At 35.4% G+C, this 27,852-nt stretch overlaps 3 protein-coding genes across 3 annotated transcripts in view; all 3 read right to left on the bottom strand.

Annotated features, from left to right (window-relative positions):
• Nucleotides 1-16,621, bottom strand: part of LOC145619076 (brefeldin A-inhibited guanine nucleotide-exchange protein 5-like) — a 29,899-nt gene extending 13,278 nt beyond the window's left edge. The window contains exons 1-24 of the mRNA XM_081673675.1: nucleotides 16,212-16,621; nucleotides 16,034-16,121; nucleotides 14,577-14,823; nucleotides 14,241-14,362; nucleotides 14,093-14,151; nucleotides 12,334-12,391; nucleotides 11,315-11,399; nucleotides 10,990-11,223; nucleotides 10,767-10,825; nucleotides 10,596-10,665; nucleotides 10,455-10,523; nucleotides 8,641-8,763; nucleotides 8,405-8,458; nucleotides 8,239-8,327; nucleotides 8,027-8,123; nucleotides 7,833-7,931; nucleotides 6,914-7,102; nucleotides 6,080-6,190; nucleotides 5,815-5,999; nucleotides 2,943-3,566; nucleotides 1,638-2,055; nucleotides 1,192-1,431; nucleotides 957-1,080; nucleotides 716-864 (exon numbers count right to left, since the gene is read on the bottom strand). Coding sequence (XP_081529801.1) covers nucleotides 716-864; nucleotides 957-1,080; nucleotides 1,192-1,431; nucleotides 1,638-2,055; nucleotides 2,943-3,566; nucleotides 5,815-5,999; nucleotides 6,080-6,190; nucleotides 6,914-7,102; nucleotides 7,833-7,931; nucleotides 8,027-8,123; nucleotides 8,239-8,327; nucleotides 8,405-8,458; nucleotides 8,641-8,763; nucleotides 10,455-10,523; nucleotides 10,596-10,665; nucleotides 10,767-10,825; nucleotides 10,990-11,223; nucleotides 11,315-11,399; nucleotides 12,334-12,391; nucleotides 14,093-14,151; nucleotides 14,241-14,362; nucleotides 14,577-14,823; nucleotides 16,034-16,121; nucleotides 16,212-16,320 — 3,702 coding nt within the window. The 5' untranslated portion in view covers nucleotides 16,321-16,621. The remainder of the gene's footprint in view (nucleotides 1-715; nucleotides 865-956; nucleotides 1,081-1,191; nucleotides 1,432-1,637; nucleotides 2,056-2,942; nucleotides 3,567-5,814; nucleotides 6,000-6,079; nucleotides 6,191-6,913; nucleotides 7,103-7,832; nucleotides 7,932-8,026; nucleotides 8,124-8,238; nucleotides 8,328-8,404; nucleotides 8,459-8,640; nucleotides 8,764-10,454; nucleotides 10,524-10,595; nucleotides 10,666-10,766; nucleotides 10,826-10,989; nucleotides 11,224-11,314; nucleotides 11,400-12,333; nucleotides 12,392-14,092; nucleotides 14,152-14,240; nucleotides 14,363-14,576; nucleotides 14,824-16,033; nucleotides 16,122-16,211) is intronic.
• Nucleotides 16,622-16,760: 139 nt separating this feature from the next.
• LOC145619838 (uncharacterized) lies at nucleotides 16,761-20,796 on the bottom strand. The gene is made up of 5 exons (XM_081674531.1): nucleotides 20,349-20,796; nucleotides 20,027-20,255; nucleotides 18,736-19,915; nucleotides 17,625-18,419; nucleotides 16,761-17,258 (listed from the first exon to the last, which is right to left on the bottom strand). Exons 1-5 carry the CDS (start codon nucleotides 20,794-20,796, stop codon nucleotides 16,761-16,763), a joined length of 3,150 nt encoding a protein of 1,049 aa, XP_081530657.1.
• A 646-nt stretch (nucleotides 20,797-21,442) lies between these two features.
• Nucleotides 21,443-26,669, bottom strand: LOC145620654 (uncharacterized). The gene is made up of 3 exons (XM_081675358.1): nucleotides 26,204-26,669; nucleotides 24,152-24,214; nucleotides 21,443-23,096 (listed from the first exon to the last, which is right to left on the bottom strand). Exon 3 carries the CDS (start codon nucleotides 22,337-22,339, stop codon nucleotides 21,638-21,640), a length of 702 nt encoding a protein of 233 aa, XP_081531484.1. The 5' UTR covers nucleotides 22,340-23,096; nucleotides 24,152-24,214; nucleotides 26,204-26,669; the 3' UTR covers nucleotides 21,443-21,637.
• Between the last annotated feature and the right edge of the window lie 1,183 nt (nucleotides 26,670-27,852).

Below are 27,852 nucleotides of genomic sequence, written 5' to 3' on the forward strand. Positions count from 1 at the left end.
GTGATGATGATGATGATTAAGGTAAAATGATGATGATGATAAAGGTGGATATTAGAAGCAAATAAGTACAGGAATTTTGATTCACCGTGGGTGGGGGGGGGGGGGGGGGGGGGTCGGTGAATCAATTCCTCCATGTTGTGGGAATTTCCATTTCCCAGGAAATCCCATTTTCCACATCTAAAGCCAACCAAACAACAAGTCACAGTTGCATTTCCCAGGAATTATGATTTCCACTGGAAATCACTTGCAACCAAACAAGCCCTAAGTTTATTTACAAATATAACAAACTTCTTTTTCTTTCATTGAAATAACGATAAATAAATTCTTAGGTGGAGTATTCTTTGTAGGGCACTAATTCTTATAATTCTTTTTAAAACTATGATGCCAAAACAGAGGGTTGGATAGAAAGAAAAAGCTTAAAAGAAGATATGTTCAGACTTCCTATATGCTCAAGATTTTACGTGTACTATTTATGTGTAAATGCATATAATACCCTACACATTGAAATAGACAGGATAGGTACCCGTACACGATATTTAATAGTTTCTCACAGTTACCAGGAAATGAAACAGTAGCAAATGATGACTGCAGATTGCAGACCAGCAGTTACCAAGAAAGATGGCCAGTAGCAGATAAGCTAAATCTCAGATGACCATACACAGAAAAGCAGCTAAAAAATTCATGATTGCTGGTTATTGAGTAATATAAGTCAAACCTCTGCAAGTCGGTCTTCACAAATACGCAATAGTGCAATAGCCTTCAGACTTATGCGATGGGAGGTTTTATTGTTGGCAAACCCAATAAGACAGTTGACACAGTCCATAAAGCAATCCCCGACAACTTGATCAAAATGTTCTAAGATCACTGAAAGTCACATGAGTGTCAGATAACATCCAATTACATCTGATAAGTCAATTGAAGACCAAAAAAAAAAAAGAGTCAACAGCAATGCTCACCCTGCTCCACATTTTCAAATGCACTTTCAACAATGGGTTCTGATTCATCATCTGCAGCAGCAGTAAAAATCATAAAGACACTTCGCCAACCTGACTTTATGCTTCCCACCTTTGATTTTATCATCTGTGAAATACAGTCATAATGTAAATTATAAAACATTAGAAGAATACTCAAATATAAACCTGCCAAAACAGTAAATGCAAGAGAGAGCAATTGAAAAGTTCACTTGGCAACCTGAACAATACAATCAACAATGAGCCTTCTCGTGGATTCACTTCTACTATTCCGCATAAGGACAACAAATGGCTTCAATATGTCATTTTGGAATGTAAAGTTGGCGAGCTCCTCACGTTCTAAGTACTTCATACCAAGTTGTCTTAGAGAATCAATAGCATACATTGCCACCTTCTCGTCATGATGACTTCCAGCAGAAATAAAGTGATTGGCAAGGACAGACCATATTCTAGCCCACACCTGAAATAATAATTTTAACATCAATCCCGCACCCAATCAGATACATCTTCATGAAATAAGCTTTTCGAATATCCTCTTAATCTAATAAAGTTCTGATATTTAATCATAACTCAAAATCAAAAGAGCACTTTGGAATGCCCACCAATGATATCACTACAAAAATAAGAACACTCAAGCATGCATACTATAGGGGGCAGAGAGAATACCATACGTATGCGGGCCATGTTGTAATAGCTTATTTCAACGAGTTTCTGTAAGCTAAAAACACGAGCTGGTGTTTGTTTTAGTTCTTCTGCAGATACGCCACAAAGGGCTGTAAAAAACTCAACTATCACACTACTTGGCAACCTAACACTGTTCAAAAATACTTGCTCCGTAGGTTTTCCTGCCAATTCCCTAAGAGATTGAAGAAGTCCATCCCTAAATATTTGATTTGATCCAAGCATCACAGTTGCAGCTATAGCAGGATTTGAGGTGATATACTCTAGTCTAGAAATGCATTCCAGAACAGCATTCCATGTGTCTTCAAGAGAATCAGTATCAGACTCACATAATGCTAGCAAAGTCCGCAAAGCTTCAACATTTTTGCTCCGCATTTCCTTAGGTGCATGCAAGAATGTGAACCTGTAGGAAAAGATCAACCATACAAAACTGAGAAGCTTTGAAGAAATTCCAAACAAAATCAAAATACACATTTGAGCTGGTAGTAAAAAGAGATAATTTAAACAAACATCTGAAAGGTCCATCATCTATCAACAGAGTAAAAGTTTGCTCCGCATACAATATGTTTTCCAACAATCAGAAGCAACAGTGTTAACGACATAAAGTTTCATCACATGAACAGCATTTAAAATATCAATATCCACCTTCCAGCTATCTAGTTTTATATGTTTTGAAAGGAAAGATAACTTATGGTCATGTAAGAGATTCTCAGAAGATGATATCAAAAATCACGAGAAAACATATGAAAAAACGTTTTCCTGGAAAACCCACAATCTGTATTCATTAAGAATTCTGACAACTCCCATAAAACCCATAATCTGATTCATACAGGATTCTGAAAACTGTTCTCAGAGAATTGATTCGAGATCACAAAGAAACAACTGAAAGTAATAATTTCATATTAAAAAAAAAAAAAAAAAAAAAAATCGCCCATTTTAAAGGACGAATATCTACCCCGTCTGATTATGAAGGGTGTCATGTCTATCGGGGGAAGGTGTAGTGGTAATACTCGCAGCAGCATCTACAGCAGGCTCCCCTCCATTAAAGAGAAACATTCTAAATAGTCTCAGACTGATTTCAAGATTAAGAATAAATCCAAAGGCAACATTCAAGGGAACCCTGTCTAAAAGTAAACAACTGCAGTAGTTCATGTTCTTTAAGTTGAAAATTCACACAAAACACGAGGAAAGAAACAAAGAAAGAGATGTCTAATAGCCAAATGCAGTGATGCAATCAGGAAAGAGTTTAACATCTTATAGTAAGTACTATAGCTTGGCACAAGTAGTTACCTGACTAATGATGTTAAGAAGGCATAACGCATTGTATTCATTCCTAAGACATGAGTAATGTGAATTCCGGACTTAAATCCCTCCATGCATGCCAGAACCTTTGACTTATTATCTCCTTCCTCCATTATAACCGAAAATGCAGCAAGTAAAGGCCATCCTACAGCTTCAACCATGGGCTTTACGTGTTCAATTCTCTGTGAGGTATGGAAAACCCCCCTTTCTGCAGCCTTACTTCTGAATATGGCTTGCGTTTTCTTAACTATAGCAGCAGTCTCAGATTTTGATTCTGTTGAAGAACTCCTAGGAAGAGCCAAATTAAGGATGCTGACCAGGCGCCCTCTATCTTCAGCTTCAGGTTTCTGTCTGCTATTCTTACCAATGCTAGACAGCTCATCTTTCATTTTAATTTCTTCTTTTACAATAGAATCATATATCTCTTCTAAGAGCTCCTGAGGTGCAGTCTCTTCTGCATCAGTCATAGTATTCATACGTACAAAATCAGCCTTCGACATTTTGGTTGGCACCACAGGATTATGAGCATCTGTGTTCAGCATAATGACTGCATAGGCAAGAACATAAGCTGTATCCGCATTCTTAAATAAAGATGGATTGTCTGCACAGTATCTGTAAGGCACAGAGTTCAAAGATTGATTAAATAGCCAGCACAAGCAATACAGAAAGGCATTACAAAAAATTTAATAAAGGCTGGTAGCAAGAGGGAAATATCACAGTAGACACAAATAGAAAAAAGACATCACTTGGCCACAACATTTGTACAAAGTGGCCATTTACATCCAAATCATAACCTTTTTGAATGGATAAAATTTTAAATATTATATATATATATATATATATATATATATATATATATATATATATATATATATATATATATATATATATATATATATATATATATATATATATATATATATATATATATATATATATATATATAGAGAGAGAGAGAGAGAGAGAGAGAGAGAGAGAGTTTATGTTGTCATCTATTTAGAGTTATCCAATGAGTTTATACAGCAATGGGAAAAGCCCCAAATAAAACCAGCTGACAAGCTAGACACTCCCACGCAAACATTTTAATACATCCCTCCATCAAAATAAAAAATTTCATTTTTCCAAAGGAAGTGGTAGACATAAGAAGGAAGATCAAAGGGTTAACTGTTAACATGTGTTACACATTCAAGAAAATGGACATTAAGGAAGCAATATGAAATCCTATGATGACTCTTAGAATGGCAGATTTTGAATAAGGTTCTTCTACAAGAGGGACAAAGTATAAATTTCTATATATGTTACTACATTCCTGATTGCTTGTCTACTTAACAAAATTTCCAATCAAATCCTATGGTGACTCTTAGAATGGCATTGGTTTGATATTGAAGAAGGGTCTTCTACAAGAGGGACATAGTATAAATTTCTATATACTACCTCCATTTCATATTATTCGCAACGATTAGACACTTTGCACTCACACTTTATGTCAAATTGTTGCAGATAATATGAAATGGAGGTAGTATGCTACTACATTCCTAATTGCTTGTCCACTTAACACTACCTTCTTGCGAATAATCAAATTCGATGATTACATGGAATAATCGAATTTGGTTCATGTACCTTCTTGCGTATAACCTCGTTTCTGATACTATCTCTTAGAGTGTTCCTGCAAATCCACCTTAACATTCGCATTTCTGTAACCTCCATCTTTTAAATGTGCTCCTTCTTAGAAGCCCAACATTTTGTAACATAGAGCAACACTAGTCTTATGGTCCCCCCCCCCCCCCCCACATTTCATTTTAATTACTCTCTCTCTCTCTCTCTCTCTCTCTCTATTTATCTCTCTCCACAATAACCCACTAATATTTTTTCTTTTCTTTTTTTTTTTTTTTTATAGTTTTTCCATTTTGATACTTTTTCTACTAAAGCTTTGTGAAAGTCAAAGCAGAGCATTTATTAAATAACGAAGTGAGTAATTGAAAGTGCATTGGCAAGCATGAAATGAGAAGTGCTGCATATAAAAATAAATATGTAAAACAGAGATACTTTATATCAGTTGTCTCGTAGAATGCAACACAGTATTACTTGTTAAAAAACTTGCGCAAATATAAATCAACTTTGATTACCAATGCAATGACTAACTATTACATAATCTTCATGCATAACCTTATAAACACTTATAGGAATGGAATAATCAGAAGGCTAAGAGGCCATTACAGGTCAGCACCCAAACAATAAGGCCATAAATTAATGTACTTAAGCCTTTAACCCTAAGGCAGAAGATTAAGTCCCCAGAACCAAGTAAAGGTACATCATGAACATGAAACTGCATTTTGGGAGATCACAAAATCTGTGCTACACATCAAAAACCATTCGTAACAAACTCATATTCCACGTGGCACTCTCCTCATTACATAAGTCTTTAATTTCATGTAACTTAAAACATAGATTTCGCAAGATTTGAACCTGTAACCTCAAGTCTTCAACTTTAAACACTAAACTGTTAACCACTAAGCTATAAAGTTAACTTTTCAAACAAAATAGAAATACATGAAAAAATAACTGTAAAAAAATTGATTATGATATTCGTGAAGTAACCTAGACATTGCTTAGGCCTACAAATTATTTGAAACATGATTAAAAGGGAATTATTCAGAAAGAAAAGCTAAAAGTCAACTAGTAGGTCGCTTGAATGGGATTCATTTTATTTAGCTAGGTAAAAAATAAATTTATAAAAAAAAAAAAAAAAAAAAAAAAAAAAAAAAAAAAAAAAAGTCTATCATAGCTAGCATTTACCAGAAACACCAGGTGAACCCAAATTTTGGATAATCAAAACAGAAATACAGCTACAAATACCCACCGTTCAGCAAATTTTTCCATAATACGGTCAATCTTTTGAGCTTCTCCAGGAAGTCTAAATCCATTAAGAAATTCTCTTATCGCAGTACCAAAAGGCATTCCCGAAAAATTCATGGAATCGACGTAAGCATGCATAACAGACAGAGGGAATTCCTCATGTTGGCCTAAGTAATCACCAATCATAGCCTACAAAATGGAGAGCATCATTAACATTCTTAATTCCACACTTGTACAGACAATATGTTCAAAAGTGCTAACTATTTTACCTTGTTTAAATTGGATGTATTTTTCAAAAATTCTGCAACAGATTCAGGTGTATTCTCCACCAGCTTGTTAGATATTAGATACTCCACACCCTTGCTGGGCTGCCTATTGAACTGAAGCAGCAGAAATAAAAATTCAGACATTAATGATGAATATCATAATATAGACCTTGTTTTAGGTTCCAATATGTTGTGCCTGTTTCAAATATTTCTATTTACCATACTACGCAAACTTATTTTTAACTTTCCCATACAAAATACCATACATCCAAAATATAATTAAATGTCACTATTTACAGTGTGTTTGGATAGATAATTGGGAAGGGAAAGAGGGAGGGAGGGAGGAGTACGAGTGGAGAGGGGAGGGAAGAATGATGAGGTTTTCTTCCAAATCTTCCCATTTTTGGAGAGATTTCAGTTTAATCCCTCCAATTCCCTTATTTGTTATCCAAATGAAAGATGATACATCCGTTCATTCCCCTTCCCTTCCTTTCCCTCCATTTCCTTCAATCCAAACAAAGTGTTACTTATTTTACCTTTCCTGCATAAAATATCCCGTTTAAGAATATTACACACTCCCTCTAATACCCTTAATTCCCGTGAAAAATGGGAAATGGGATGGAGGGAGTACATCACTAATAAATCCCATTACCAGAAGTCCAGAACCAGCTAGCATTTTCACATATTCTACTCACTGACAAATATTCTTGCCCTCATAAGTTATTGCAAAGATCTATATTAATGCATAACATACGCAAAAAATAAGCCAAAGTCCGTTTAAGATTCTGATTCTAGAGACAGCAACTTACAGACCGATAACCAGTTCTCAGATCTTACCAGGGATATTGCTGCTTCCACGGTGGATTTATGAGCCTTTGCCTTCTCAATATCACTAGAAAAGTCCTCTTTATTTTCTATTCTGACTGAATCTTTGCCAGAAATCTCATCATCAGGGGAATTCCGCTTTTCTGATTCTTTAAGTAACTTCTCCCAATCAACCAACGATTTAATTACATTTACAAGGCACTGCAATGAAAGTAAACCTGAGGGTATGAGACTCCAAAAAACAAAGGAAAGTCAAAACACTTGTTGGCACACCAGATAATCAAGTTCTTCTGTGTAACAAAGCATGTGCAAGATATGGATTCCAAATATTCTTAACAGTATAAATGGTAATTAACTGTCCGAAAGACTGCCTCGATTGATAGTTGTAGAGCAATGAAATTTCAGAAGAGTTGCAAAAGGCTGACTTTTCAAAATCACAAATCCCACCAAGTTATTCTTATTTCTTGTTTGTAAAGAAACAATTCTAATCTATGGCTGGTCAGACAGGGATAGCATAAAAAGAATGGCTGGTCAGACAGGGATAACATAAAAAGAATGGCTGGTCAAGACAGGGATAGCATAAAGTTCACCCAATCGTTTAACAAATCACCCTGCTCCCTGGTCATCATGTTTAACTTAAGTATCATTTGCAACATTAATAGCATAAGGAAAGCATTTTATTTTCATCAGCAATTGGTATAGCTCCAAATTTTTTAAACAACAGAAAAGTAAATACTCAATAGCAGAGAAAAGATACATAAATAAAACCAAGAAGATAGACAGCATGGCATAACTTGACCAAAAAAAAAGTTGAGCGTATAAGGAAATGTCAAATGAATCTAAAAAAGCAAATCTGATGCCTTGTAAAAAAATACAAGGCATTACAAAGGTTAGATGGAAAACCAACTTAACCAAGTACAAACTAATTCACCTGCAGTGAAGAGCCCTTGACTGATGCATTTTGAGAAGCAGCAACAGAATTTGGATCTGATGCTTGAGTCCCTTGAGATATTTTTGACAAAGTTGTGACCTAAATTTTGTATTAAAAAATAGTCAGGAGGAAGGAATGATGTCAAATGAGCAATAAAAAAAATTACCAACTAAAAAGTAGACCAAAGCTAATACCATGCGTTCAAAAAGGTTTGGTGCATCAAGGTCACAATCATAATTAACATATATGTCCACAAGCATCTGTGGATCCTTGCACACCTTTTCAAGCATCCTACAAAACTCTTCCTTGTGAGACACCCATGGAAATGAGAGCCAGCGCCAATAAGAAAACAATATTATGGATGACAGATGAAATACCAAACAAATTTCACACCTAAAGCCCTTACCTAAGTACACTTAACCTCTGGTTAGGTGGACATTCTGCATTATCCAAGTACCTTAGCACTAACAAGGGAAAGAAGATCCCTATCTCTCCCTGGAAGAGAAAAGCAAAGAATCCAGGTTGAAAATCATGGAAACGAACACTTTAAGCTGAAGTAACAATAATAGTACCTTAAGACTCTCTCTAAACCGTAACAATAATACCGCAAATATTCCAGCTGCATGCTATCAAACAAACAAAAGAATCGTTATTTTTTATTAACAGTGATACAACCATTAGCCTCATTTTACTTGCTCATTTGACCAATTTTTGTGAGAGCTTTATGGTCAAAATGGAGCAAGTAAACTGATACTAAGAGAGTACTGATAATATCAACATAGGATCAGAAAAAGGCATGTAGATAAACCTGGAAGATAACAGGGGATGATGAGACACATGCCCGCAACAAAGTATAGGAAAGATATGCTTTCACTGAGTCAATGAAATGGAAGTTTTTAGTAAATGCATGGCTGACACCTTCCAGTAACCCCTGCAACCAAATTTAATACTTAAAACTGAATGATGTGTATAAATGCACAAATACATAGATAGATAGATAGATAGATAGATAGATAGAGAGAGAGAGAGAGAGAGAGAGAGAGAGAGAGAGGTTTTAACAGAACAAGATTGAAGAATATAATCCAAAAAGATATAACTACTAGGGTAGGGTATCCCCAAAACACTTCAATAGTCAACCAGACACTTCAATTATCCACATTCTTGTAGAATATGAAATATATTAATACAAAAAAAAAGGGGGGGGGGGGGGGGGGGAAGAAGAGAAATTCATCAGTTATAAGCTTATAAAAGTACTTAAGATCAGAATTTTAACAAGAATTAGCATACTAATTTTAACATGAAACGTACAGGCAAAAGTAGTATTAAACCAGGAATGTGTATCGAAAATGTTGTGTCCTCCCACCCATGTCAAAATTTAGGACGGCGCTTCCATGTCTAAAATTTGATCCCTAACGTATACTGACACTTTTTCACCCATGTCTGAACATCAAACAATCATCAAAAGCCTTGGATACATCTGACTACAATGAAAATCTTATTGATAAGTTTGGTATGTTGGCTTTATCTTTTAAAAATGGTCTCTCCACCTATCCATAGGAGCGAACCTGTGCACACCAAATCACCAATACCTCTCTAGACCCCACCAAAGCATTTGGTTTGTTGTGGTTGTAGCTTATTGTAATTATAGCAATCGTTAGCTATCTTTGTTGAAGAGGTTTGGTCATATCTTCTGAAGGGTCTACATCAGGATGATTTTAGTGTACTTAGCCTCCTTAAATTCAAGCAATAAGACCAGGTGATATACCTTGTGAAGATTAAACATAGTTGCAGACAATTTGTATCTTGTAGCTCTTGGAGTCTGATCAGTAGGGGTTGGGCAAAGTTGCAAAGAAAAGCTTTGGAGACAATTAGACAATGGGAACATTAATTTCTAGAAAACACCTTTTCTGCAGTTGTTTTGCCTATTCATTAATAAAAGTGATAAGTGATTGATGAAAACTAATTTACTCTCCAAGATACATCCTATTCGCACTTGATATTGGAGTACCTGTCTTGATAATTAATAAGGGAAAGGGAATTTCAATTCTCACTACATTAACGACCTAGTCAAAATATTCAAGGCCTAGTTCCCAACACAAGCACAAGGTTCTTACCATGTAAATCTGCAAAATATCAACTCTAACTATAATTGCAAACATAATGATGTTTATCATATAAAACAACATAACATCATGGTCTTTTGTATTGATGGAAAATAAAATATACACTAAAGAAAAATTCAACTTTTCATATAGAAATTTTTTCCACAATCACTAGTGTCCCCTGAGCGAAATATAATACAAAATGTGCACTTTTGAACTAGAATAGGAAAACTAGGTTTTCAAATGGTGTTCCCATACCCTTTCCACAATCAGGTAACACTGCATTGGATTGAGCAAGCATCCAAGGAAATCAATGCTCCATATACAGCACCACTTATGCATCCAATGCCCCTTAGGACAATGGATTCAAATCCAATAACATCCACTCATGCAGTAATACAAATTATTATATGCAACTAACTTTTACATTATATGCCAGCCAAAAAACAATCCAAAAACCAGACCATTACTTCTAATTGGTGCGAAACTACAAAACATAGAACTGGAGATTGATAATAACCTGCAGAAGCTCTAGGGACAAAATGCGTGTCTTTGTAGCAATTTCATCATTGTCTTCCTTCATACCCATCTGAAGACAGTTATAAAATTAGTGACTAACCTGGGAATATGCAGAATTCAAAACAGTTTGTAAAATACTAACCTTGCAAAGGGTGCGGAATAGCAAAAGGGCATCACGATGCCCAATACTCATGCTCTCAAGATCCATACCACTTTTGCATTAAAAGAATGGCATCAGGTTACCATCACAAAATAATTCTTAGCAAATTAAACAAACACAACTTCAACAGAAAAATAGCTCAGAGCTGCATACTGTTTTGTCTTATTCCCATCTTCAAGATGCACTGCCTTGTCAAGCATAGCCTCTAAACCCTATAAAACCAATACAACTTCAGTTAATATCCAGAAAGTAAGGACAACAGACCCTCTGTATGTGGTACAATATGTCCTCTAAAGGACCTCTAAAGGAGAGGACAACAAGATAATAATTTAAGATAAGCTACAAGTGAAATATGTCATAATTTTTCAGTAACTACCTTTATATCAGCACCACCAGCAAGATTTTGAAGTTCCTCTACAGATGCAATAGATTCGTCTTTAACTGGGTTTTGAGAAAGTGCATCTCCTAGTGTCATCTCTTTCTCACTTTGGTCATCCACAGAGCAGGCTTCTCCACCTTTTTGTGAACTACTAGTAGATTTATCTTCTGAATGTGTATCAGAAGAGGTTGGGCTACGATCTTGAATCTCCTTAGAGACATCATTGATACTCTGAAATTTTTTTAAAATAACATAATTATTGTGCTCCCGCATTCACTTTAAGAATAAACAAACAAAAGTAGATCAATATCATGTTTCCTACCGAATCAGACTCCATTCTACGAAATATGATGTTGATCATTTGGGTCAACATTGCCTTTGACGTTGCTTGATTAACAGGGCTTTTGCTGCCATCACAGTAGTTTCATGTCATCTCCAAATTAAAATAAAAGCTTGCGTGTGAACAAAATAATATGTAGGCTAGAAGCTGAGTGGTCAGAAGCTAATTTAACAATAGTTTGAAACTCCACCGGGAGATAAGACCAGCAAGTATTTTCACTAGCAAAATTTATGGCACTGTACATAAGATAACACTTCAATACCCATATTCACAATCTATTTATCTTTCTTACAGCATTTATATGAAGGCAAAGTTCCAAAGTGGATGAAAGATTTTGCTTGATATGCTAGTTTGGGGAAACAAACAAGGCTTTTTCTAGTGAGGAGACAGGGAATCAAAATATGCATTGCCATCAGGTGATGTTTTTGTGAAAGAGATTGTTGAGTGATTTGAGTTTGTTAGGCATTCATTAGGCTGCTCCACTTACTGACATGATGTTATATGTCATTACAAATTAAGTATATGAAATATAGATGGTGGATAGGGCATTAAAGTTTGTGGCAGGCTGATTCCTTCGCTACTCCGAGGACTGAGGATGCTTTGGTTTGGGAGAAACAACAGAATTTTTCATGGTCAGCAGTTTTCTATAGTTTCAACTTTCAAGTTCATGGGGGTTTGAATGTAGTAATTAGCTTCGCTTAGGGCTCATGTTCATGGGTGTTCCCTTGTGTGCCTCTATTTAATTCAATGCAAACAATCTGCCACCCAGAGAGAGTGCCAATGGGCAAAGCATCCAAGGATTGAAGGCCAGTACAGATGGTTCGTTTATTACTCCTCAATGTCTCTCTTGCTAAACCATAAAAACAAAAACAAAAAACAAAACAAAAAAAAAACCAAAAAAAAAAAAAAAAAATGCTACATGAGTGTGATTTCCTCTTTTTCCTTATTACTACCTAAATACATTAAAATTTAAAACCAATATTTCAAAGTGATAAAATTACCTGTTCAGAGCAATATTGTAACAAACTCTAATAACTCCCAGCAAGGATTCCCCATGCACTGCATATGATGCAAATATTAGCAGACTAGGATGGTATCATCAAGAAAGAGATAGGATAGTTTTGCCAAGCATCCTAGGTTGTAGAGGAATGACACCAAATGACCAAGACATAATACTAAACATTAAACACACAAAATTAAACCCCTTAAAGTTCCATAGGTAATCACGCTAGTTCATAGTACTTATACATCAAGAAAAATCAATGGGAACAAACAACAAAGAACAAATGCCAATGCCAAACCGAATAAAATGGATACATTTGACACCTATTCCTCACCTTTTATTGTACTCCTCCATTTTTCTTAGTTCTACTCATTTACTGTAGTTACGCAAACCAAGGACAAGTGGAAGTGGGGACCATGCATGAGGGTACTTTTGCTATAAAGAAGAGAGAGATGGAGAGTAAGAAAATTGGGCTCCACAAAGTAGGGTTTAATATAATAAAAAATGAATAAAAGGTTGTTATAAAAGGAATAAAGTAAAAGTGGGTAGAAAATGGATGAAAACAGAAAGTGAGTAGAACTTAGGAAATGGAGGAAGTACAATACTTTTACCATTAGACTATTAGAGAGAGAGAGAGGAAAGGTCATTGCATTTTGACTCTCCTCCTCTATAGCTCCCAATACTGAAAAAGAAAAATGCAAGTAGAAAGATTTTCTAACTTGCACTAAGCTACTGTCTAAACAATGGTATTCAGCTCTTACCCTTAAGCCTTAGGAAATTAAAGTATTTTGAAGAGTGCTCACTATACAAAATCAAATATTGGATTACTGATTATAACTTAATCAAGCTCTCTAGAGTGATATTCGAGACTGAGTTGATTTTTCAATATAGGTTTTCACAAACTGCATCTTTCCACATCTATATCTATACTTATATATTAAAAAGCGTTCCTAAAAACGTTTATGTGCCACGTGGCACCCTTGCCATGTCATCTTTCAACTATGAGCATATTCTAATTAATAAAAATGTATATCATGATTCGAACTCATAACCACAAAAATATGCATTAGGTATCTTACAATCTCATCCATATATTAATCATGCTTTTATACTCGACTCATAAATATATAAGTATATGGATTGGATGGAGATAATAATTGCAATTCTTTAAAAAAAAAAATCAATCCTATTTTTTGCTAATTATGCTAATCGAGGTAATACATACAAGCAAGAAAAACTAACTATTGTTATAAGTTAATTTTAGTTATTTAATTATTTTGATAATAATTATGTCTTTATTTTCATTATATTATAAATTATAAACAAAGGACATGTTTATATAATTTTTTTTGACAGGAACACATTTGTATATTTAATCAATAGTTGTTCCATAAATAATTTATTCAAAGGTTTAATGAAAAACTATTATAAATTATAAACAATTGTTTCAAAAAAAAAATATGTTAATTATAAACAATATAATGAATAAATAAATAATAAAGAATGAATATGTCTATTCAATTACAAGTGCTCAAAAATAAATACCCGATGCTCTGGGCCACACACTAGTTTTCATTGAAAGACATACATTTGAACTGGAAATTTCTAAAGCATTAATTCTTTGTTTCTCATGTAGGTAATCTGTAATTCTACTCTTACTCCTGTACATTTTTGTCTCTAACTAATGTAATTTAATTGTTTTAGCCAGAAGAAAAACAAAAAACTTGCTATACAAGATTCAAGCTAAACACTCATACCTCTAAACTTCGCTGATGCTACAGCTGTCAAGAGCACTTTCAATACTTGCAAAACAGTACTGTAAATACAGAGAAACCAAGTTAAGAAATTGCATTCACTTTAGAAAAACAAGTATACCTAAAAGTAAATGTTACAAATTTTACATGCCTGTCCAAGGATGAATTATCAACGCAACTGCAAACTATGTTTAGGATGTCGGCAAACAGAGGCGCATTTTTTCCACCATCTATACCAGGATCACCCTCCAAATGGTCATAGGCAATAAGTTTCTGCTCCAAAATGAATTACGTAAGCAATGATATTGGCAAAATAAAAATAATTAGTAAATGATTTTTAACAAAGACTTCGAGGAGTTATCAAACTTTATATGAAAAAAAACTTAAACGTACAACAAAAGTATTAGCAAAGGGCTAATCCATAAGCCAAAACCATGGGAACAATTAAGTTGGTTCAGTAAGTGAAATTCGAAAATAGGATACATACATGAAGACAATCTAATGCCAATTCTACAATTTTTATATTTTTTGTCTCAAACGCAAGTCGAAGTGGGTTTAGAACAAGCTCAGCTTCAGCTCCTTCTAAAGTCTGTCCTGCATTGGACAAGGCTGTTGCAATTGAAATATTCATCCGTGCCGAATTCTCAGCTTGTTGTTCCCCCTCCGAAGTTTGTCCATGAGATTCATCAGGCTTCACATTTTCATTGTCAACACCTTCGTCAGAACCATGTTCACTGCACGGAGATGAATAGATATATATATATATATATATATATATATATAAAAAAAAAACCGCATTAGCAGTGAAGGAATCGAATATTAAAGATAGCACTTAACCTGACTGAATTCAGCAGCAAGTATATTTTACTAAAAGGTCAATACTAGAAAAGGTAAATAGTTACATCCTGTCAGGCTCAAATTAGTTCAAAGTGTCTTCTCCACCCCAAGGCCCCAACCCTAAATTAGGAAGAAATTAAAATTGGAAAGAATATAGTATCCACCACTACGAAATAATGAACCAAAAAAAAAAGTTGTTTCACGGCCCATGATGAAGAAACAATATTATACTCAACAGTCTAGAGTTTTAGACAGCCTTTCATATTCATTAGCATAAGATGGAGTAAACTATAGATTTCAGTCATTTATTTATTCATAACAATCTTGATCAACTAAGAACAATCAGTTAGTGAATGAACCATACGTCCAAATCTTTGCAGTGACCCTAAAATGATAGGTGCCAAGAGACAATGTGACATTCTCTCTCTTTATGGCATCAACTAATACCTACAACAAAATTTTGGCTGTTTGAAAAGCATGGAGAGGTTTCATAATAAAAATGTTAAGAATGTGGTAGGTTGACACCACTAATCAGATAAAGTGCAAGAAACCAACAGGAAGTAACAGTATTAGTCATCTTTTACTTCTCAATTCAAAAAAAAATATATATAGATTTACTTCCATGTAAAGGGTATGTCATTTTTTCATTCACTAGAAAATCCCTAGTCATTTCCGCACCCACAAGAGAATTTCATGTCATTTGCTTGTTCAACAAGAATCACCTGATCACTATTCACTAGTTCACTACGACATAGCTTCCTTATAATACTTTGCATAACAATTGCTTTACTCTCACTCTACAAAGCACATTGCTCAAAGAGACCACAGTTTTCACCACATTGTTCTCAGGCAAGGTTATGGCTCAATTCTAGAAGTAAAACTCTTAAGTTCCACTAGTGAGCTACATTACTTCTCTAATCTATGATCACAATTATAGCATGAACAGCATCCCCAATGCCAGCAATATCCGAATCAACACGTCAAAAATCCAACCAATTTACAAAATACGAAGTTTGATTTGCCAACAATCATACTTTCCAATTCATCAATATAATTGAATTTATCAAAGATCAAACAATAACACAAGAATCCCAGTATAGATCTAACCTCTTCGGAGCTTCAGCCGCGGCAGGCGCTGGCACTGATTGAGCTTTCTCCTCTACATGGGTGTGCTGATTTCCTTCTTTAATCCCATCTACAAACACATCAAAACCCAACATTCATATCATCAATAAAATCAAAAATCAAACAAAACCCATCAAAATTTAGCTAAAAAAACACCAACCCAGATAAGATTGAATTGCAGATTGAAGTGAAGTAAGCTTTTTGGCTGAACATTCCTTGAGCATAGACTCAAATGCCCGAGTCACAAACCCACCCGCAGCACCCGCCATTGAAGGCAGCTGCGCAATTCAAAGATGGGTTGATTGATCTTCTTCCTTCTCAATTTCTTCCCTCAAATTGGGATGAAAAGAAATTAGGGGAAAACCCCAGTCGAGATCAAAGGGTAAACGAATCAATAATGGAAGATCCGAGAAAAATGGGGTTTGAAGAATTCGAATGCAGCGGTTTTTTGGTGGTTTCTGGTGAACTCCACCGTGGTATGGTGGTGAGATTGAAGAAAGTCGTGAGTATGAAAATTCAAAGAGTGAGGAGAGAGAGAAATGGAGGTAATAAAGCTTAATTTTAGATTTAGTTGCAGATCAACTTTTTGAAAGAATTAATTAAAATATTTTCAGAGCAACTTAGCATTCACATAATCGCATTTGCTTTTTTTCAATTTCAAGATTTTTTTTTTTTTTTTTTTTTATAATGGTAAGAAAAAAAGAAAACATTAGGAAACCCTCCTCACGAGGGGAATTTCTAATGCGTCGGAAGAAAGGATGGGAAATAAAGAAGAATTATTACAAGGAACTATATCCATACTATCACTAACTAAATGACCAACATTTGCTATCCAGTCCGCTGCTTGATTTGCCTCTCGAAAGATGTGACGAATGCTCCAATTATCGAAATTGCTAAGAAGTGAACAAATGTCTTGAATAATATGATCAATTTGCCATGGTGTTGACCAAATGCCATTAACGGAGTTGATTACTAAAAGATTATCACCTTCAATTATGATATTTTTGATCCCATGCTCAAGAGCTAGAAGAATGCCTTTATGAAGAGCCATGGCCTCTGTTATGAAAACTTTGGTAGTGCCGAGGTTGAAAGCACGAGCTCCTAAAACTGCCCCACTACTGTCTCTGATGAGAATCCCTGCTGCTGCTGATTTGTTGAGTACTGGACCATCAAAATTGAGTTTGTAGAAATTTGTTGGTGGCGCCTCCTAGGAAACCATGATAGTGTTTGTTGGAGAATGAGAAGGAGAAGATGAGGATCTCCGAAAAGGAGATCCCGATGAAGAAAAGGTATCGGTGAGAATTCTGTAGTGCCACTCATTGAACGCAAATTGCGCTCGGTGGAAAATTCTAGGAATATCAAAGGATTCTTGGCGAAAAATTATAGAATTTCGCTCTTTCCAAATACTCCAAATAAGGAAGATAAATTTCCTAATAGATAGTTTGTGTTTTTTTAAACATAAAAGTGCTTCAACTAAATCAGTGTAGGGAACTCTACAATCCAACCAATTCTTAACTAAGGTATGGTTCCAAACATCTTTAGAATGAATGCAAGTGAGAAAGAGATGGTTCACTGTTTCACTATGAATATTACATAGACCACAATCACTAAAAGGAATTATGTTTCTTTTGTAAAGGGTATCACGAACGCTTAGACTATTATGAAGAACTTGCCAGAAGAAGATTTGGAGCTTAGGAGGGATATCTAATTTCCATATCCAATGATGTTCCCATTTATCATCAAGGTCAAGATTATGGGCAAGCCATGTGGCGGATTTTACTGTAAATGTGCCAGACGAAGTAAGACCCCATACCAGCATATCTAGCATCGTGCTGCTAGGTAATGGAATTCCTAATATTTGAGAAACGATATTGTCTGGGAGAAAGCAGCATAGCTTCTGTCTATCCCATTGTTTGTTGGGGAGAATGAAGTCTGAAACTTTTGTGTCTAACTCAACTTGATTAGGATCCATACGAAGTAGTTCAAGTAAGCTTTGGTTGGTTACCCAATTATCAATCCAAAAGTATATATCCATTCCATTTCCAATCTTCCATCGAATTCCTTTTCTTAAAATTTCCCGTTGGGCAAGGATTTTCCTCCAAATATGAGAATCTTTAACATTTGGAGTGCATTCAAAGAAGGATTTATTACATAGATATTTATCTCTAATGATTTTAACCCATAGACTATTAGGTTCGGAGATAATTTTCCACCCTAACTTTGCAATGAATGCCTTGTTAAGAGGCAGTGTACGCCGGAGACCTAGCCCTCCTGCATTCTTTGGTCTACAAATCTTATCCCAAGCGATAAGGGGGATGTTGTTTTTAATCTTTCTCTTGTCTCCAAAAGAATTTTCGGTGGAGGGAGTCTAATTCTTTAGCTACATCATTAGGAAGGAGGGAAGATGAGCATAGGTAACTAGGTAAAGCTTCTAAATTGCTTTGGATAAGCGTATGTCTACCTGCCTTTGATAAGAAACCGGCTTCCTAATGTTGGATACGCTGTTCAGTTTTTTCCATGACATTTTTATAATCTTTCTTCAGCGGATAATAAGAACTAAAGAGAATGCCTAAATATCTACCAAGTGAGGCTTTAGGGGTCATGTTAAAATGTGCAGCTAAGGATGTTCTTCGGCCATTAGGGATGTTTCTTGAAAAAAAAATTGAAGATTTGTGAAAATTTACTAGCTGGCCAGAGATGTCACAAAAAGAATCTAGGATCTTCTTAAGATTAGTACAAGCTGAAGCGGTAGCTTTACAAAAAAGTAAGCTATCATCTGCAAATAGCAAACAAGGAATAGTAAAGGACCTAGGACAAATTTTGAAGCCTATCCCAGATTTGCGGTTAGAACTTTCTAAACAAAGTTTCCTAATAAGAACTTCCATGCAAAGGATGAATAAGTAGGGGGATAATGGATCCCCTTGTCTAAGACCTCTAGAGGGTTTAAACCATTCGGTTGTTTCACCATTAATTTTTAAAGAGTGTGAAACTTTAGTAACACATTCTTGGATCCAAGAAATCCATTGGGAAGGGAAGCCAAAAGCTTTTAGGCATTCCCACAAGAAATCCCATTCTATTCTATCATATGCCTTTTCCATGCCAAGTTTTAAGGCGCACCAACCTGTTTTGTTTTTAGATTTTTGGAACGTGTTTAAAATTTCTTGGACAACGAGGATATTATCGTGGATAGAACGGTCCGGAGTAAAAGCGTTTTGTAGCGGACTTACTGTTTTTTGAAGAATAGGGCATAAACGATTGACCAATATCTTGGAAATTGCTTTGTACACTGTGTTCACTAGGCTGATCAGACGAAAGTGGTTAGGATTCTCGGGCATTTCCGTCTTAGGAATAAGAGTAATGATGGTGTGGTTTAATGCTGGTGGAAGACATCCATGTGAAAAGAAACTTTGGATCGCCAAGGTGATGTCTTTTTCAATAATTTGCCAATAGGATTGAAAGAACTTAGCTCCAAACCCGTCAGAGCCAGGGGCTTTGTCTGGGTTCATGTTAAAGAAAGCGTTTTTAATTTCTTCTTTAGAGACCGGAGCAAGAAGAGAGTTGCAATCTTCAGTTGTCGTTATAGGGTCTATAAAGGATAAGTCTAATTGTCTTGTAGTATTACGAGTTGTCTTAAATCTTGAGCGAAAAGAGTCTAAAAGGAGGGTTTTAATCTCATCACAAGTATCAACCCAATCATTATTTTCATTTTTTAGCCTATGAATAGTCGTTGAGACTATTTTTTTCCTCATTTTGTTATGGAAAAAACGAGTGTTCCTATCTCCTTGAATTAACCATTTCTTTCGATTTAGAGAGCCATAATGTCGTTGTCCATAAAGGAGGAGTTTTTCACGCTGACGAATCATTCTATTAATATGACTTACTAAAATAGGATTAAAAGGTTGTGATCGAAGGGCACGATGAAGTTCTTTTATTTTTTCTTCATTTGCCAATAATTTATTATTATTGTTTCCATACCTTTTACGTGCCCATGTCTTAAGCTCGGTCTTTATTCTAGACATTTTTTGTTGGATACGATATAATCGCGAACCTTTAATAGGGTGCGGCCATATTTTTTTAACTATAGAATGAGATTCCTCCTCTAGAGTCCAATAAATTTGGAATCGAAACAATCGTGGCACAAAATTAGCATTGATGTAGCGAGAATCAAAGAAAAGAGGTGCATGGTCCGACACCGTGAAGGTACCTTAAGATATCAAGTTATTAGGAAACATATGGTTGAAAGATTGATTGCTTATAGCCCTATCTAATCTTTCATAAATTACTCTATTATTAATACATTGTTTCCAAGAGAAAGTATTTTGAACACAAGGAACATCTACCGCATGAGTGTCTATAAGGAATTTCGGAAGCCGACGAAGTTGGTTACTAGCAATTGGCCTTCCTCCAATTTTATCAGAATGAGTCAACATTTCGTTAAAATCACCTAAAACAAGCCAAGGCAAGTGAATATTGTTGCTAAATGAAGTTAAGTAATCCCAAAATGGGTCTTTATCTACCTCTTGCGCTGGGCAATACACCCCCGTTATAGCTATATCTTTATTTAAAGGTTTAAAATTTACAAAGAGATGAGCACATCTATCTTTAAGGTCCATGCTTTTCACAATAACATTATCACTATTCCAACAGATCCATAACCCACCCGAATGATTTACAGGATCAATTACAAGTTTATTCTCAAAGTGTAAGGCCTTTAAGATTTTTTTGCTATTAATAGTATTAGTCATAGTTTCTAATACAAAAATTATATCAGGGTTATACTTATACTTTAAGTGAATCAATTCAGCAAGAGCCTCGGGCTTTTTCCCCCCTTGAATATTTCAACATAGGATTCTCATCTTAATATGTCGTAACCATTTTGATGTGACAATGTCACATAGTAGCCATAGCGAGTGTCAAGCACTCGGTTCCAGGAGGGTTCGAGGCCCCTTTTTTCTTTTGAATAAATGATATGCAACCTACAAAAAGAGACCTTGAAAAAAAGAATCACTGAAAAAAGAGGTACTACAAGTAACCCAAAAAGAGTAACCAATGACCCCCTTGTTTCCCTTCTCAACATCAAGTAATGTTCCCAGTATAAGCTAACCACAGCAGGAAAAGAAATACAAATTTTCCTGCAGAAATAACGAACAATAATTAAAAAATAGCAACAGACCAAACAAAGGGACCAGGAGCAATTGATACAAGATCGTAACAAACAACCAGAACTACCAGAAGCATAACACAACCAGACCATAACATAGGGAAATAAAGCCTGCATGCATTCCATATGGAATCTAACCTGAGTACATAAGGTACAATTCAAAGAAAAAAGAAAATTGGAGGGTGAGGAATAGTAGGTTAAAATAGCAAGCAGCCAACAGACGTACAAAGAAAACAACATATTAATAATTCCATTAGCATGGTAGTGATTACAAAAGTAAGGAGTATTACACAATAAGCCCATTGACAAAAGATTACTCCTTAAAAGGTGCCATATAAAAATTAAAAGTAATAAGAAAGCATAAGCAAAATAAAAACAACTGAATCTCAGACAAAAGATATGGCACACTACATAGGGAAAATTAATCATGGATAGTGAGCAGAGTTAGGGGAGCTTGAGTCTCCCTCTTCCCTTCTCCTGTGCTTGAGACCATCAGAAATACCAAAGCTAGACATCTCAGCATCCAGATTAATGTTGGGATCATGATGAATCACACCCAATGCACTTAGAAAAGCATCATCCAGATCATCTGTATCCATGTTTAAACCAGAAGGATCTCCTAGCTCATTACTGCCAGGAGGGTTAAGGGTGATAGTATCACCCGACATTACTTGATAATCACCAAGGGTAGCAAAAGCATTAGACACAGGAACAACAACAAAGTCATGGATCTCATTAATGGTGGGAGAATGAACAGCAGTACGGATAGGAGAAAAATGCTCAGTAGCACCAGCATTAGGCAGTGCAGAAGTAGAAACAGTAGTTGAACGAGGGACAGGTCTGTAGAAAGAACCCCTTCTCCCTCTAAACCCTCTCCCCATGACCCTAGGTCTACCTCTACGCTTAGGTTTGACTCTAACCCAATCCAAACCAGCAGAAGAAAGTTGAGCACAGTTGGTTTCTAAGTTACTAGCCTCAAGTTGAGCAACCATAAGATCAATGCATGGTTTAGGTTTGCTAGGGCAGGAACTTAGGGTATGATCTTTTTTTCCACACAAAGGACACACCTCATGCACACCCTCATAGGATAAATAAAAAAAAACAATAGAATCCTCCTCATTTCTCATAGTAATGGTACAAGGCACAGGTTTTGAGATGTTAATATTGATGCAAGCTCTAGCAATTTGAGCCTTATCCTTATTTTGCAAGGTGTAATTATCTAGCTTAATCAGGGTCCCAATGCAAGAAGTGAGAGAGGCAATATGATCCCAAGACTAGTATTCGTTAGGAAGGAAAGGGATTTTAACCCATTGATCAGCATGGGTAATTTCATTAGAAAAAGGCCTAAAATTAGGTTTCCAAGGAGTGAGAACAAGATTAAGGCCTTGGACAAACCAGGGTCTACGGTTCCAAATATCTTCTCTATCCATAGGATTGGAAAACTTTATAATGAACCACCCATTTGCTAGATGTAACACCCCAATAATTCTCTCTTAAAAACCTGTGAGAAACCTGTAAATGACCTGAACAAATCCAAGAGAATTACTGGTGTGCTACCGCCACGTGTTCAAACGTTAAGGCTACCTCAGAAATTAGCAGCGGAAAAACCAAAACAGTTTTAAATAAACCTCAAAGCAAAGCATTTAAATCAAAATAAGTATTACAAGTTGGAACCTTTAAGGCCCTTATTCAAAACCCAAAAGTAATAGTAAGTAATTAAAATTCAGTGTTAAAAACAAACTTAAACCCAGAGAAATAGTGTCAAATAAAATCGAGTCAAAATAAAATCAAACTTGCAAGAAACACGAAAAATAAGCAACCAACTCTCTACTCAAGATCCCACAACCCTGATGAATGCTGCATGTGAGAGAACCTGCGGTTATTCTGCTCCCCAATATTACAAGTGTAAAAATTGGATTGTCACAGGGTCATTGAAAGGCGAAGGCCATGACCAAAGAAGAACACACACACAAAAGCACGCAATCAGCAAAGCTGAGTACATACAAGCTGCATAGTAAAATAAGGAAGTACTTAACATGCTACTAATAATCAATCATACGCATCATTAAATCACAAACTCAACACACGACTCGATTATTTAATTTATTACGACTCCACTAGCTAATAGTAGCTAACTCATTTCAATTTATTCATTGGATTTAGCAATAGACAAGGTTGTCCAACCCATGTCCCATTTGGAACATCAATAAAGAAAAACCCCATGCCTCCTTTCGGAAACATCAATAAACATCCAACGACCACGGGCGCGACTCCGTGACCGTAGTTAGTATGAGATCTCACCTAACTCCTAGTTTTGAAAAATATTTGAAATAAGAGACTCGTAGATCAGACGGCCTCGAGAAAAGTACACGGCTAATACCCCATGTACCCCAACCCCTGATTGTCATTACAATAGAAGTGCACCAATCCAGAGTTTTATTGCTCATCCATCTTGCACTTTACGTGATTTACAGGTTTAGACTTGGTGATGACTCACATGCATAACAATTCAATCAATCCAATATCAATTCAATCAAGTAAGACAACTTTTCAATTTCAATTCTTGATTTATTAGTGGCAAGCAACATTTATTATTTATTCCTTTACTACCTCGGTGTATAAACACCTTGAGTGCATAAGGCACCCCAAACTCTTAACCTTGTCTTATAAGACATGAACCATTCTTTTACTCATCCTATTCCATTAAATCATGAATGAGTAATAATTAAATCGTTTCACCAATCACATACCTTTGCCTCTAAGCACACCTTGCATAATTAGTACATAACCGATAATTGCAATAAGAAATAGTGCACATCAAATGAAATTCACAATGTATAACCAAACAATTTCACCCAGTCATCCCTAGACATGATACTAAGTTCTCGATCCATCCTTAAACATACACCTAAAGGCAAGGTTTTGTAACTTGTACGTACCTTGAGTAAACAATTCGATTGGCCACTTTAAAGACTAGAAATCACCTTCTACAAAGTCCTCTCCTAAACCAAATAATAAAGAATAAATCAATACCAAAGCAATTAAAATTACAGCAATACTAAAGTATTTAAAAACCTCTCAAACCATTAAAATAAAGTCCTTAAATTAATCCAATTAGCCAAAACTAATAGTACAACATCCCAACTACAAGTTTAGGTGTTAAAATCATGAAAATATAGTGTTTAATAATAAATTACAGCAACTTTAAAGTGGTAAAATAAATCTGAAAATTTGGTTTAAGCATATAAAATAATCCCATAAGCATAATTATTTGAAAAGGCCATCATATAGCAATTTAGTGTGTTAAAAACCCAAAAATACATCAATTCAACGCAATTAGAGGCTTCAAAATAGAAGATACAAAATCTGAAAATTTATTAATAATCAAAATAATTGAACTTAAACATAATTTACATATAATATAATTAGATAACTTAATTAGTACGTTTTAAACCCTAAAACCATGAAAAATCAACATTTAAACCCTAAATTTTTAATTAAACCAAATCTGAAAATTTATTAAATAAATTAAACATGATGAAACTCATAAATTTATAAACTTTTATAACCCAAGTATAATATCAAACCATAATAATAATAATTCATAAACAAAATTTCAATAAAGATTAAAACTTTAATTAAAAATAACAAGAATAAGAGAAGGAGAAATAAGGGGAAGGAGAAAGGAGGAAGAGGCAAACTGCAGTGGTGGTTCGGCTGGGCGGTGGACGGCGGCTGCTGGGCGGTGGACGGCGGCTGCTGGGCGGTGGACGGCGGCAGGGACGGTGGTGCTGCTGGCGGCAGCACTGTAGCAGCAGGTTTTTTTTTTTTTTTTTCTTCTTCTCTTCGTGAAACAGTAGGAGGAAAAGAGAGTGAAAGTTTTTTTTTTTTTGTACGTGAGAATTGAGGGAGAAGGGGTATAAGGGTTTTTATTTTGGGCTTTAATTTCCTAATTAAATTAGGAGTGGTATTCCTAAATAGACTAGGATTATTTGTAAATCAATTAAAAAAAACACTACTTTATTTTAAATCCTTCCATAAAATAATTTATTTAATAAAATTACCATAAATATAATTACAAGAATAACATATAATTAAATTATAATTAAGTTAAAATGTGGGGGATTACACTAGATATCTAATAGACACCTCACCATGGATAAACTCCCAGTCCCTTCTAAGCCTAGATATGACAGCAGATGAAGGAACAAACTCACCCCAAATTTTAGCAAATAAGACAGTAGCCCTCAGCTCAGACTTAGTGGTTTCAGAGAGAGGAGGGGCTTGAACATCTACATTGGTGTGAATTGGATCTGGAATTGATGAAGAAGAAGGACATGCACTGACTGAATGGGAGGGAGGGGCAGGATGAGCATCACCGTCACTTCCCAAAGGGAGTTCGGGTTCAGCAATTGGGTTTGAACTGGTTCCACTCGAATTATTATCCATAGGGGTAATTCCACACTTAGAAGGTCTAGATTGGGTAGGAGGAAGGGAAGACGAAACATGCATGCTTGTAAGAGCAGATGCATAACTAGGAGGAGGGGGAATATCAGACATTAAGAGTAAAAACACACGAAGACTAGAATAGCACAGGTAGTAGACAAGAGAAACTAAAAGATTGTAAGAGAATGAGCTGTGAATATGCAGAGGGGATAAAAGGAGGTATATATAGTGTAGAAAGACCTTTCCCCAAGTAAAAACATAATAAAAAAATTAACCAACAAAGAACATGCAACTCCGATAGTAGGAGTATCCAACAAGCACAATCACTTCAGTTGACAATATCGAGGGTGAGGGGAAGCCACACAAGAATACAAAGGGAAATCGGACATAACACCCAGCATAATAAATAACATAGAAAGTAACAATTATCCCAATAACAATTAATTAAAATAAAAATTAGAAGGCAAAACGACTTCTTTGAATTGAGATGTCCAAGAAGCAGTCTAGAGAAGGTAGTAGCTGCAGCAGGGTTGAAACGAAGATACCTCCGTTCATTGGCGGATAAAACGAGGTCCGTAATAATTACACCTTTAGTAGCTTGTAAATCTAGATACGCAACCAACAGAGCTCGCTTAATCTCGATATTAAAAGTAACCCAAGGGATTTGGATCGTTTGATGGGTATCTAATTGAGGGATTAAAAGTAGATCTTGGTTGAAAAAGTAGTAAACTTTCGATCTAATGGCACAGGTAAATTGGCAAAGGCCAATAAATGGGCTTGAGATGCAATGATTTAATGTCTTACTCTTGTTAATTAAAGTTGTATAGCTTTGAAATTGGGCAAAAATGGTGGTCTTGGGAAGGAGAAGTGGGTGGCGGGGTTCTCTAGGCTTGTACTTTAGGTGGGGTGGCGGTGGGTTTTTCCATTTAGTTTTTTTCTTTCTCTCTCTATAATTTCTCTTTCTCTCTCTAGGATTTCTAATGTCTCTCATGTTTCCTTAGATTTTTTCAATTTCAAGATTGACCGTATGTCCGTATATACAAGATTGACCTTATATACTCACACTCCCTGATAGGGATGTAAGTGGGATGGGTTAAATAGGAAACCGTCCCATAGGTGGGGATGAGTCCTAGTTTGACGGGTGGTGGGACGAGGATGGAAATGAAAATTATATCTGTCATGGATGATGAGCCGGGTAGATTTTGGGTTGTGCTCAAGAAAAATTAATTTTTTAAGAAAAATTTTAAGTAAAAATTAGTTATATACAATATTTCAAAATAGAATCATATTACACTAATGGAAAGTAAAATATATTACGTATTAAGTAATTTTTTATTTTCTTGTGTAATTTATATTATACTTCGCATAGCTTTGTTGTACTTTGAAGGCAAGATTAGGTGAATCTTGGGTGGGGATTAAGTGGGTTTGAATTTCATGTGAGAGTGGGGTGGGGGTGGTTTTGGAGTTGTATCCAATTAGGGTGGGGATGGGGATGGATTTTGGACCCAACACGGGGATGGGGATGAGAATGTAATTATATTATATGAAGTACATGCCTACACCCAAGTGAGGTTTACCTACACCCTCATCTACTCACCTATCAAATTAAGTAATTTTTTGTAAAATATACTTCGTAGATAATAATAATAATAACAACAATAATAACAACAACAACAACAACAACAACAACAACAATAATAATAATAATAAATTATATATCACCATCGTTACTTTCTAAACACTTCATCCTACCCTTTATCTCTCCAAAAACCTTCATCCCCCATTATATCTTTCCAAAAACCTCCATCCTCTCCATTTTCTATCTTCAAAAACCTCTATCCACTCCATTTTCTATCTTCAAAAACCTCCATCATCTCCATCATTTTGAATCTTAAGATTATATTTTACTTTCTTGGCCCATTTTCTTTAAAACTTTAGTCGTAGCATCCCTCAAATTAATTAGATTCATGATTTATTTCGCTTTCTTAAAGTCACTTTGCCTAGACTCCTTCCTAATATAGTTTTCTCGTTTTGGAATATTTGAAAACATCGTAATGCAATTATTTTGAGAATTCTTTTGCTAACGTTCATAGTATTTTTATTCGAGCTTTCTCTATGTTTAAGGAATGGGAGTCTCGATCCCTTCTTGACGCCATCCACTTTCGTACTACGACAACACCACCTCCTCTTGCCC

Source organism: Chenopodium album, chromosome 27 (genome assembly GCF_948465745.1).
Source record: "Chenopodium album chromosome 27, dcCheAlbu1.1, whole genome shotgun sequence".
NCBI classification, from domain to species: domain Eukaryota; kingdom Viridiplantae; phylum Streptophyta; class Magnoliopsida; order Caryophyllales; family Amaranthaceae; genus Chenopodium; species Chenopodium album.